This window comes from Sorex araneus, chromosome X (assembly GCF_027595985.1).
Source record: "Sorex araneus isolate mSorAra2 chromosome X, mSorAra2.pri, whole genome shotgun sequence".
Taxonomy (NCBI): Eukaryota; Metazoa; Chordata; class Mammalia; order Eulipotyphla; family Soricidae; genus Sorex; species Sorex araneus.
The window spans coordinates 32,569,147-32,583,067 of record NC_073313.1 but is presented as its reverse complement, the minus strand read 5'-3'; the positions used below and the strand labels follow the sequence as shown (position 1 = coordinate 32,583,067).

General features: G+C 37.6%; 1 protein-coding gene across 1 annotated transcript in view; it reads left to right on the top strand.

Moving 5' to 3' along the window:
- The window catches only part of DMD (dystrophin), a 2,715,231-nt gene that overhangs the window by 1,880,889 nt on the left and 820,421 nt on the right, over nucleotides 1-13,921 (top strand). The window contains exon 49 of the mRNA XM_055122927.1: nucleotides 3,638-3,802. Within this exon, the coding sequence (XP_054978902.1) occupies nucleotides 3,638-3,802 (165 nt within the window). The remainder of the gene's footprint in view (nucleotides 1-3,637; nucleotides 3,803-13,921) is intronic.

The window sequence follows — 13,921 nt, the reverse complement described above, 5'->3', positions numbered from 1 at the left end:
CCTCCAAGCACCGTCAGGAGTAATTCCTGAGTGCATGAGCCAGGAGTAACCCCTGTGCTTTGTTTTGGAAAAACAAACTTTTAGGCCCTTATCTGAAATATGAGTCACAAATGGCTGTTTTTACTTTGTTATTTGATTTTACTCAGCTCTTATAGCCTCGTTCTCCCTCTCGGAGAACCTGGAAAGTTATCGAGAGCATCCTGCCTGCATAGCAGAGCCTGGTAAGCATTCCGTGGCATATTCGATATGCCAACTACAGAACAATGATGGGTCTCATTCCCCTTACCCTGAAAGAGCCTCCAATGCGGCACCATTGGGAAGAATGAGTAAAGAGAGACTGCTAAAATCTAAGGACTAGGACAAATGAAGACTTTCCTGGTGCCTGCTCAAGCAAATCAATGATCAACGGGATGACAGTGATGATGATGATGATTTTACTCACTTTTCTTTGCCATGCAAAGAAAAGTGAGTAAAATCATGTTTGATGTTTCTTATTTTATATGGTCCAATTTAGTAATAATTTTTTCTAAATTATTAGAAAATTTAGAAAAATTTTCTAAATTTTTCTAATTATTTAGAAAATAATAATTTTTATTATTTTCTAATAATAAAATAATAAATTTTATTATTTTCTAATTATTTTCAGTTAAAGCCACTGAAATGGAAGACAAAATTTGCATTTTATGTAACTGATAACTTGCAATGTGGATTAATTTATTGGAGGGTGCACACCCAGAAGTGCTCAGAGCTTATTCCTGGCTGTGCACTCAGGAATCACTCCTGTTAGGCTCTTGGAACTACATGGGGTGCAGGCTTCTGGGGCTCAATCCCAGGTCAGCTGCATGCAAGGCATGTGACCTACCCATTGTACTCTTTTTGGAGGTCTAGCTTGCTACTTATATAGGAAAAATGAACCTGTGTTTGGCACATTTGGAGAATGAGACCTATGCTAGCCATCTGAGTTGACTGTTCTATGTATTTCTGTGCGTCTGTAGGAGTCCTAAATGAAATGACCTATCTTATGATCAGCTCAAACTGGGTTCATAGCTTGAAATTTGAGATATTAAGAAAATTGATATCTCTTATCTCCACTAAGTTCGGATTTCTGTGCCTCTTAGAAGCTCTTGGGTAAAGCTGTGAAATGATTTTTAAATGCACTTGTTAGGAGAAAATGTAAACTGTTTACTGATATTTATAAATCCTAAGAAAGGGAAGTTGAGGGCATTATTAGATTATATATTATATCCATAGAATTACTTTGGTGATAAGACCTAACACAGATTCATATTCCCCCTCTCCTTACAAATACAAAGGAGCTGATTCTAATGGTATGTTTACTTGGTTTTATAGCAGGATGCAAGTCAGACAAGGCAGACACAGAAACATAATTCACTCTTCATGTGCAGATGCTGCATCCTATTTGTGCTTCTTGCTGCTTTGCTATCTCCTCCACATAAGGAAAGGCTGCAAGAGATGTGAATCAATTTGGGCAGGAAACCTTAGATGCAGCCTGTACCCTATTTCTCTGCAATATTTTATATTTGGGGTCATCACATTGACCCAAGTTCTTCACCTGTGAATTTAGTGATTAGTTATTTTGTTAATTAATGTAGATTTATTTTACCCTATACCTCTTGGGCTTAATTAAAATATAATATTTCTGGACTTGGGAGTGGCATTAATAGTAGAGAGCATGACTCACCTGTGTGAGGCCCAGAGTTCAATCCCTGGTACTGTAAAAATCAAGGGAAAAGAAAATAGTTACTAAAGATGAAATTTTGCTTTTTCCCTACAATAAATGAAACTAGAGAGGTTTGTGCTGAGTTCATAAATCAGTATGAGGTAAACCAGTACCAGGTGATCTGATTAGTATATGGTACATAAGGAAACAAGGTTTTGAATTGTCCAGTGAAATGAAACCCTTATACTTTGATGACAGGATTGAAGGTGACTATAGTGTGGGATATTGTAGAGAGGAATATTGGTGCACTAATAGTTAACAAGTTATAGTAACATTGTACCTCTAAAATATAGAAATATTCATATGCTTGTGAATCTATATCACCTAAACAAAAATTAATATAATTTTCCTTGTTTAGCTATTTAAAAATATCTGAGACAGTTGTTCTAATGTATAGGGCTTTGGATAGATGAAGCACTAGTGAATTGTTAAGCTTATTTAATTTACTTTTAAAATGCTCTATATTATTTATCATATGATATTATATACTAAATTCATATTAAAACATTTATGTAGGGATTATTTTGTAATGCTGCAATATAATATTAGAATTATATTGTGAATAATATGAAGTGTTTTCCTTTCAGGTTTATGTTCTTTGTATTTATATCCCAGTGTTAGCAGTTACTCATCTAAATAAAAATACTTATTCTTGCTGACATTGCTATCTGCTTCACTTGAGTATCAATGATATTCATTAATATTTAATGACATTGTCATTCACTGTCATATAGAGCATTTCTCTACAAGAAGGCACTGTGAGGTTAAAAAAAATGACGAGGCAAAAATGCTAGGAAAGACCTAGAACTTAGATTTAAAACATGAGATGTGTGGAAACAGGGAGGGACTGTACAATTCCTACTGCCAACAAACTAGAATTGGGAACTGAGTATGCTGGGGAGTGGGTGGGGAAGGGAGCATGGGATGATGGTGGAGGGGTCTTGACACAGTGAGTAAGGGATTGATGTAGAAGCACTGCAACTTTAAAGTAGTGCCTTCAGTACTTTTGTAAACTGTGATATCACAACAAAAAAGTAATTAAAAATCATCAAATTAAGCAGCCAGATGCTCAGCCCAATTACAAACCCAAGTAACTCATGTCTACTGTTAAGCACCATATTGGATTGATTTACAAGTAATTTCACATTTCTCAGCCCCAATGTTGTCAGGAAATAACGTTGGGTTAAAATAATATTTGTGAGGACTTTGCATGCAGCAGAGCGCTGTTAGACTCCTGACCACCATAGAGTATGTTCCCTGAACACAGTCAGATGTAAGCCTTAGCACCAGTGCATGGCATGTAGCGTGCACACAGTGTAAACTCTTTTGTCATTGTTGTTTTAGCACAACATTATTCGGGTCAAATCAGATGTTATTTTATGCTTCATCCCAGTGGTATGATTTTATTATACTTAGTTATATTACATTGTGCACTAGATCATGGAAATCCTTATTATCTTAACAATCTTCTGGGTATCTAAAATGGTTTTCTTGTACAATTTTTCTTAGAGGCAAGTATAAAAAGTGTCTGGTAAATAACACCTTACAGTGAGTGAGTGGTTAAGTGAAAAATGCGTTGTTTTATTTTTTTTTCAGTTGGAGTTGAGTATGCATTTGTGTCAATGTGTATTTTGTTTTGTTGGTGTGTTTTTTCCTTATGTGCATCTTAGGTTCCAATAAAGAGGCTTGGGTGTCTTAACATAGAATTTGTTGAATAGACTATGCATGAATAATTTGTAAGATATGAATGAAATTTTATCATGTAATATATGTAAATAATATTGTGCTATTAACATACTGACAACGCTTCATTTTGATTACATTTTACAACAATAACTTGTAAAAAAGTTTTGAAAAATTTAAACCATGAGAAATTGTTACATATTTTCCCCACAGATTTCAAGGAATTTGCCTGAGAGACAAGGAGAAATTGAAGCTCACATACAAGACCTTGGCCAGATTGATGATCAAATAAATCATCTGCTTCTATGGCTCACTCCTATTAGGAGTCGATTGGAAATTTATAATCAACCATATCAAACAGGACCATTTGACATTAAGGTAGGGTCTATATTTTCTACTTTAAATATTGTTTTCCCAAAGAGTAACATTCTCGCTATACTGTTTCTCAGTTATAGCATCAGCACTGTTGCTATATCGTCAGTAGTACTGATAGTGGTAGTACTAATACTTAAATAGCAGTTTTTATTTTCCTTCCAGCATTTGCAACCAGTAGTATATTTCTTAAATATGTCACTGGAATGCTTTCATCAGGTTTCTCTGTTCCCTTTTTTTTATTACCAGTTTAATTGCACTTGAAACATATTTATAGACTTGTTTTCTAAAAATGGATTTACTGAAGATATTAGGTACCTAGGAAATAAAGCATAGGCATTTGAGTAAACATTATGAATCCTTTTAAGATTGATTCCCATATGCCATCTATTCTCTTATTTTGGAAGCAACCTCCACTTAAATTTAGTCACAGTAAATTACATGGCATCTTCTGATGCATATTGTTTCATGCCATGTTGAGTTCTTGAGTTTTGTTTTCAAAATGATTGTTTCTTCCTAGTTTTATATTTTGATATATGGTGAGTTTTCTTACATTCATTAAGACTTAGTTATAAGACTCAGTGTTATTGTCCCTTTAAAACTTTATACCATTCCCTGAGTAGATTTTTTAATTCTTTGTTTATTGATATACCTTTCAACTTTATAGAAATGAGTTAAACTTCAAATTATTGGGCATGTTACTTCTCTCCTCTGCCATTTAATTCTGAACACCTCCACCACAGGGTACTGTGTACACTGTAGCTTCTTGCTTTAAAAAGATATAGCACAGCAGGTAGGGCATTTGCATTGCATGTGGCCGACCCAAGTTCAATTCCTCTGTCCCTCTCAGGGAGCCCGGCAAGCTACTGAGAGTATCCCTCCCGCACAACAGAGCCTGGCAAGCTACCCATGGCATATTTGTTATGCCAAAAACAGTAACAACAAGTCTCACAATAAAGACGTTACTGGTGCCCACTCAAGCAAATTGATGAACAATGGGATGACAGTGCTATAGGAATGAAGATGCAATAATTTCTCTTCTTGGTAATGAAATGTTGCAGATATGCTCTCGACTCCCCAAAACCTGCCACTTGGATGGCACCATATTCTCCTATTAGTGTCCCAGTGCATACTCTTTGTATTCTCTTTCACTTCCCATACATCTATTCCAAGGACTTGTCCGAACACAGTGCCCTGTTTTGAATTATACCAGGTGTGAGCCAAGAATGTTAGCCAATCCCATAAACTGGTTCATTGGGGGGAAAGTCTGCTACAGAGCACATGTACAATTATTTTCAGGCAAAATAACTGTACTTTTTGTATAAAACTTAGCTTTTGATCATGGGACCAAATAGTTCAATTTATTTGCTTTTTAGAATTATTGCCACCTAAAATGTTTGCCTCTATTAGCTCTTTTGCTAAAACAAGGTAAAGATGAAAATGTGAGGATTCTCTAAAGGAAGTAAAGTGAAAATTGAGGCAGGAGCTTAAGTAACAATAGGAGAAAGGGGGTGGAGAGGTAGCCTAAGAGTTTAGGAAATGCCCAAATACAGCAGCTACAGCCAACTCTAGCTCGATCTCTGGCAGGCACTCCCTGAGTAGCACCAAGGGAACTCCTCAGCACAGAGTCAGGAATAGCCCCTGAATACTATTTGTTGTGCCTCCCTAAAATAAGAAGAAACAGATTTTTTTACTTTCTGGTTTTAAGGACCACACCTAGAAGTTCTCAGGCTTGCTCCTGTTTCTGTGCCTGGAGATAACTCCTCATGGTACTCAGGGTACCATCTGCAGTGTTAGGAATCAAACCCAGGTCAGTTGCTTGGAAGGCGTGTAGGTGCCTTAACTGCTGTATTATCTTTCTGGTCCAGGATCAATGGTTTTACTACATTGGTTACATTTGTAAAGTACACATCAACACTTTCAACACTTGTTTTTGTAGTACTGCTCCACACCTGGTAGTTCTCTGGGGCTTCATATGGTGCACTGCTTGTGGGGGGTTGAGTCTCTCCCTGTGAAGGGGGCCAGGCTGTGCAAGAGATAGAACAGAGGTCCCCTGCATGCAAAGCATATGCACAAACCCTGTGAACCATCTCCCCTGCTGAATACTCCACTACATTAACCTTAACTTCCTCCTGACATTTATATCAAGCATATAATAGCTGCTCCAAAAATGAGGTTAAATATTGTATGAGACAGCAGTGGATGTTACTTCATCTGTACCTGACCCAGACAGCTTAAACACTGGCAGACTGTTGGGGTCAATGGAATGATTCAACACAAACTCAATGTGACTTCATTAATTCAGCTTGACTCATAATAGATTTTCCCCAGAACCAAATCATTCAACTTGAAGAAAATATGCAGGACTTGCAGATATATTTTCTGGGGGCCCATACTCAGCAGTACTTAGGGATTACTCCTGGCTCTTCATTCAGGAGTCATTCCTGGCAGGGCCTGGGGGACTATATAGAGTGCCAGGATTGAACTTGGGGTCAGCCATATACAAAGGAAGTGCCCTAAGCTCTATACTATCGGTCCTGGAGGAACAGGGACCTGGGGCTAGACTTATACCAGTACTGTGGGAAAATTGTATAGCTATGTATCCAAAGCACAGGTCCAATGTCACTGGAAATGCCAGATCTAAACTATAACCACAGAACATTGAACTGTGCTTGTCAATGTGGCAGGTGGGAAGTGGGGACAGGACGGAGCTTGGTGAAAGGAAGTTGACAATGATGGCGGGATTGGTGTGCAAACTTCAAAATATTGTGTGCAAATATTGTGTGCAAGCTTCCAAAAGCTTTAATATTTTTTAAAACTAAGGTATGCAGGAAAGTACACCACACAGTGATAGCACACTGGTAATCTGAATACCGAGAGCTGCATTCTTCTTCTTTTTTATTTAATCTGGATTGTTTAGTCTCCTTTTTAAAAAATACTTTTTTATTTATTTTTAAATTTTTATTAGTGAATCACCGTGAGGTATAGTTACAAACTTATGAACTTTCATATTTGCATTTCGTTTACATGCTTCCACCAGTGCCCATTCTCCTCCAACAATGTTCCCAGTATCCCTCCCACCACCCCCACCCTAACCCCTCCCCAACACCGCACCCAGCCTCTGCAGCAGGGCATTCTAAAGCACCCATCACCTGCATTTGCCCAACGGATGAGTGTGGGAGAATGTAAAGCACATTCAGGGAAGCCATGAGTTCTGGGAGGCCTGCGGTTATTCTACTCACCTAGTATAGGGTCCTCAGCTAGAAGAGTGCCCATTCCCTACTACATTGCCTCGCATTAGGACAGATCTACCATTTCTCTGTGAACAAGCTCAGTGAAGAAGTACAGTAACTTGATAGAAGAGTGGTGAACATTCTTTGCAAGATTCTTATTTATCTTGGCTAATATGTCTAACATATTGTGAAACGTTTCTTAATCTACTACTGCAAAGGGGAAGTGAAATGGACTCTTGGTTGCTGACCATAAGTAATTTTGTGATGTACAGATTTGGTTAAAAGCTCGCTTCTTTATTTGAAAATATAATTTCTGCCTGCTTCTTGATGAAAATAATAAATAATACATTCAGTGTGAGCTATCTCTGGCCAAGATTGATACTTAAGAGGAAAATATTTTTAAAAAAATCCATGGAGACAAATAGATGTCAAGTCAAGCTATTTTGTCCCAAGCTGTAACCCCCTGGAATGGTGTGCAAATAATGACAGTTTACATGGAGCCTGTGTTTGTTCATGGCACACAGGTTCTTGCCAAGCGGATCCCTGCAGTTTGGAGTGAGAGCAAGTCTTGGCTGCATTAATCACATTCCTTTATCAAAGCTCCATGTCACTAGTCACTGCTGTATATAGTTTTGGAGTGTCATGATATGTGCCTCCTGCAGTTTGGTTTAAATCGCCGAACAGAGAGGCAGCTGCTTTTTTCCTGGCAGGAAAACTCCTTGGCATCAGTTCTCTGTGCATAGTTTGAGTTTTCATCTCTGGAGTGCAGATTTCAGAAATATTCCTTTCCTCATTTTTGTCGGTTGATGACTGTGTTTGTGGCAAGAAAGATCATAGAAGTATATCTAGGGTGACTGGAGAAATTCTCAGATACCTGGCTTGTAATCAGGAAATAGTAACCTGTGTGAATAACATACTGGCTTACCCAGTTCTTTATCCTTCTTTGTCTAGCTTCTATCTGTATTCACTTGTCCACTGAAGGATTGAATAAAGTTGTAGATTTCTCCTGCTCCATGTAATTTTACTCAGTGCTCTCTGCTATAGCCCTCTGCTTTTAAAGTTACTAAACCTTTTATTTCAGTTAATGAAATATGGCCAAATGGACTTTGTTCTGCTTTGTTTTAAACTACTAAAAGTTTTGTAAAGAGTTCTGAGGAGAGGCCCATTTAAAATCTGGGCCACAGGGCTGGAGAGATAGCATAGCAGGTAGTGCATTTGCCTTGCATGCAGATGACCCAGGTTCAATTCCCAGCATCCCATATAGTCCTCTGAGCATCGTCAGGAGTAATTCCTGAGTGCAAAGCCAGGAGTAACCCCTGTGTATCACCAGGTGTGACCCAAAAAGCAAAAAATTAAATAAATAAAAATAAAAACTGGGCCACATCTAGCTGTGCTCGGGGCTTCTTACTCCTGAATCTGCAAACAGGAATCACTCCTGATGAGGGTCTGGGGGTACTGTATTAAACCCAGAAGAGCTGCATGCAAGTCAAGTATATTACCCACTGTACTATCTCTCTTACCCAACGTACATATTTTATCACAGATGAAGAGGCACTTAAAAAACCCCTATGAGTGGGTAAACGCAAAGAGAGAAGATACAAAAGCCACTTCTATTTTTCTAAATTTAATGAAATTTTCTTTGTCCAGCATTGGGTACTTCTGAAACTAAAGGCCTAGGGCCTTGCTCACCAAGCCATTTATTTTGTCTACTCAAACTCCGAGCACCTGCTTTTAAAAAAATCTATGTAATACCCTCTCTGAGCCCCAGTTTTGCCTGGTTGGCACTTCATGCTTATTGATGAAATGCAGCTAGCTGTGTAATGAAACCCAAATTTTTTAAAAAGCCTTAAGGGCTCTGTTCTAATACATTGTTTATGCTGTAGTGAAAATTGACTGCCCATCGCTTGGTTTGTGCAATTTACTCCCAAAATATTCCTATTCAGGAAATCCTGCAAATAGCAATATTCATCTTGAAAATCACCTCGCAGAACCCTTAGCAATCTGAGAAACATAATCAATGAGATCGTGATGTAGAGTGTGAAAATTAGGCATAATCACAGTCCTTTCCCATCAGTCAGTTCACTAGAAGGCATGCCTTTGAAATTTGATTTTCAAATGCACTCTCAATTTAGACATGAAATATGTTGATTTCAGATTTCAGTACTGATAATGGAATGCTGAGAAATAGGGACCAGTTAAAATTGTTGAAAAGGGTCCTCTGCGTTTTAATCTTTAATGAACATGGTCAATAACAAGCTGGTGGTGCCCTATTTGACACACATCAACAAGGCTTCTGTCTCCCAAACTTTGTATTAAAATAGGAAGTAGAGAGCAAGACCTCATTCTTTTATGGGGTGTCTTGTTTACTGAAATATTTGCATGTTCATGTTGGTGTCAGGAAGGGGTTATTCCTTCCCCTTAATGACTTTCTTTTTTTTGGGGGGTGTTACACCTGGCGATGCACAGGGGTTACTCCTGGCTCTGCACTCAGGAACCACCCCTGGCGGTGCTCAGGGGATATGGGATGCTGGGAATCGAACCCGGGTCGGCCTCGTGCAAGGCAAACGCCCTACCCGCTGTGCTATTGCTCCAGCCCCCCCTTAATGACTTTCCTTCATGGTGTTCTGCTCAACTGGTTCTTCTTCACCACATGGGGATTTCCACTTGTTTGCTAGTTGTGTAATGTTCACACAGAAAACTACCAAAAGACACAATTACTGAGACTAAACTTGAAAATAACAGAATTTCAAAGTACTGGGATTACAGAAGATTCAGACCTAAAACAGGCATCAGAAAACTACATAGGTGGAACTTTCCTATCTATGGGTCGTAACTTTTCTAAAGGAAATTGCCCTAACACAGCATAGCCACAGAATCAGGAAAAGATCTGTGTAAAGTTTAGTCTAACTGGGATGACATTTAATACAATATTTGTCAGTCTCCTCTTTTGATCACATAAAACAAACTTTCTTTAAACAACTTAAGAAAGCTAAATGATATCATTTATTGCTGAGAGTTTCTGTGGAAGTTGTTGTTGAAGTTGTGTAGTTGACTCTGAGATTTTATAGTAGAGGAGTTTTGTTGGATGGTGTGGCAAGGCATTTAATAAAAAAGGTTCTTTATGTATATAGGTTAAACATGAATAGGAACTGACCCCTTAAGCTTTCTGAACTTTGTGTTAAAGTTTCTGGGGGAGATGCAGATTTTTAGAAGCCTCACAATGTTAGCAAGTGAAATCAGATTTTACTCCTGATACTTATAGATTTGAGTGATTAGTCTAGTAAAGTTCTAAAACCATCATAAATTTTCCTGAGCTTGTCAGAAATTAACCTTCTTTATACTCTCATGATTTTGCCAATCATATAAGCTAGATATCACTTTATACTTCCTGAAAAGACTTTGTACATATAGTCTCCATAAAGTCAGTTCTGATTTTTAAAACTGTATGGTCATACCTGATTCTGAGCCTATCATCATCAGATATGTTCTAGTCAAAGTCTTGGTTTTAAAAATCAACTCTCCCAATGATGCTCTGTTATAAAAAAGACATTTGTTTTTATAATATAAATTATATATTTTTAATATTTAGCACAGTGGTTAGGGCCCTTGCCTTGCACGTGGCTGACCCGGGTTCTGTCCCTCCATCCCTCTTGGAAAGCCCAGCAAGCTACCAGTATCCCAACCGCACAGCAGAGCCTTGCAAGCTACCCGTGGCATATTTTATATGCCAAAAACAGTAACAAGTCTCACAATGAAGACGTTGCTGTTGCCCACTCGAGCAAATTGATGAACAACAAGATGATAGTGCTACAATAGTGCTACAGTGCTATATTGTCATGAAAATAAGAACGCTTAATCAGAGTTCTGAGTTCTGGAGCAACTACATAGAAAGAAAAGATGAATGTTTTTATTTCCTTACAGAGATACATACAAACTCAGCAATATGTAGCATAATATAAAAGAACAAAAAGGTATTCATTATAAGTAGCATATAAAATTATTACCAATGACAGCTGTCAGCAAATAATCCTTCGTCCTTTTCTTTTTAACGGATTCATTTTTTGTAATCAGTCTTGTGTTAGCAATATTATAGGTTCATCAGCTTTCCCCCTAAAGTTTTGGAAGTTCTGAATCATTCCAATATTATAGTCTTGGAATGAAGAAAATAAAGGCTTCTGCCTAAAATGCCTGGTATTAACCTTTCCATAATTCTCTACAACAGCCCCTTTGTTGTTGCATACACTCACTGAACACCAAAGATAACTACATGAACTTTAAGGGATGCCTCAGAAGTAAATGACTTTTTTTTCTTTTCTTTTTTTTTTTTTTTTGCTTTTTGGGTCACACTCGGTGATGCACAGGGGTTCCTCCTGGCTCCGCACTCAGGAATTACTCCTGGTGGTGCCGGAGGACTGTATGGGATGCTGGGAATTGAACCCAGGTTGGCCACATGCAAGACAAATGCACTACCCGCTGTGCTATCGCTCCAGCCTCGTAAATTACTTTCTTTGAGTTATTCAAATCATATTGGGATTAGGATGTTTTGATGAATTGATTTGGGGAACGCAAGATATAAATGGTCTTAAAAATATGCAAATAGGGTCATGAGTCACTGAAACAGGCTTACTTCTATGTTTAATCAAAGAAACAGTAAACATAAATGTCTTTAGGAGAAAACAGTAAGAAGTTGTTCCTTCAAAAGTAAGATAATATGTTTTTCTTAAATAATCAAGGACATGATACAATCAACATAAGATAGTAAATGATTCTGGTAAAACAGAGAATCATTGTTGTGTAGTGGATTTCTGAAAAGGTCAGCAAAAACTTTTAATTTCTTCTTAAAGACAGACCAATAGGGAGCTGGAGGAGTAGTTTAGGGACAAGCTACTTGCCTTGCTTGAAGCTCTCCAGCACTGCATATGGTGCCCTCAGTATTTGCACACCTACATTTATGAAAGCTGTTAGGAAAATGATCAGGATATGGGAACATCCTAACTGACCAATTATAGATGAATCAAGGGGTTGGGATTACGTATACAATGGGATACTAAGCAATTGTAAAATAAAGAAAGTTTGTAGTTTTCTGCAAGGTGAATGGAACTGAAGGGTGTAATGTTAACAAGTTTAAGTATAGGAAGAAGGACAAATACCGATCAACTCACTAATATGTGACATAGAGAGAATAAAATGTGATTGTCTTAATATACTAAATGCAACCAGTACAGAAGCATTTACAATGCAGTAAAATAAGTACTTTTACATGATGCTGTGTTAGCTTAGAAGAATAATGCTTGATCTGGCTTACAAGAGGGAAATCAGACAGGGAACTGTTAGCAAAACTGGCGTCCACCATAAGCTAGTTATAAAAGTACATACTCGGGCCTTTCCACGCAGTTCCTGATTCAGAATAAGTGTGAGAGACGCCCAAGGCTCTGATTTAATATGACCTCCAGAAGATGCTTGCATTCATTGAAGTTTGAGAAACTGGTATTCCAACAGAACCTAGAGATAAGATGTCTGTACCATGTCTGGAAAAGATGAGGTAGTTAAGTAAAATGTGTGTGAGAGAAAGGTTCCAAGGAGAAGAGCAAATGTAAAAATGATAGCATGAAGTGTGAGAAGAAAAACAGATTAAGGGATGTTGAAATGTAGCCCACATTTGATGAGTATTGCTTGCTACTTTGAGGTTAGCCATCATTTTGAGATATGGGGAAATCATTAGATAGGTGACATGGGGTTTTAATATAATGTTAGCAATTGTATCTGTTAGAAAGGATTCTTGGTTGATATCTTGGAAGAGTTTGAGGAATAAAGGTACTAAGTCATCTCTGAAAGGTTTATAGAACTAACTAGTTAACCCATCTGGACCAGGACTTTTGTTCTTGGAGAGATTTTTTATTACTGTTTTAAATTGCTTGCTATTTACTGGTCTTTAGAGATTTCCTATTTCCTCTTCACTCAGTTTTGCGAGCTTGCACAATTCTAAGAATCTGTTCATTTCCTTTAGGTTCTCCAGCTTAATAGCGTAAAGTTGTTCTCAGTGACCTCTCAACATACTTGGAATTTCTGACGGGTCCTATGTAATATCCCCTTTACCTCTGATTGTATTTAAGCATTTTATCTTGCTTTGCAAGTCTCTCTGTTGAGTGCGAAGGACCCTGAGGACATAGGTGAAGAGGAGCTGACACTTGTTGGTGGGTTGGTGTTGGATCATTGTATGCCTCAAATTCTATTAAGGACACAATTATAAAATGCAATGCCTATTTTAATTAGCTTTTAAAGGAGAGAGATATTATTTTTTTAAGACAGGCAAACATATTTCCAGATTTGAAGATAATAGACTCAATCTGGGAGGTTACTGAGGTAGTTAAGGAATATTATGGTTCTGGATAAGGACATTGGTACTAGAGATGAAGAGAAGAAAGCACGATACATATTTTTAAGTGTTTTCCGGTGACTAGTCGGTGAATTATTAACTTAGTGGATGAAATGAGATTGAATAAGCCTAGTATCTAGTAAAGTATGATATGATGCAAAGGATAACATTATATTGCATGGATCCAGGTAAGTATTGTTTTTTTCAACTGTTGTTTGTATTTTGACATTTTATTTTTGTCCTTCATTATAAAAGAATCAGCATAGTAATTTTATACAAAATGTATCCATTAGTATTCTGCCAGTAACATCATACTGGGTTAATATGATAGGACATAATTAATTTTTCTGACTTTAAAAGTATTTCATTTCACAAAATAGTCCAACTTCCTTGTGCTACAGAACTTTAAAGCATAAAGACCATTGATGTTCCATATTTTGGCTTCCTATTTTTCCTCCCAACATTCTGTCAATACTATCAGTTTCTTCAATAGCGTTCCAAGGACAAGGAGTGTAT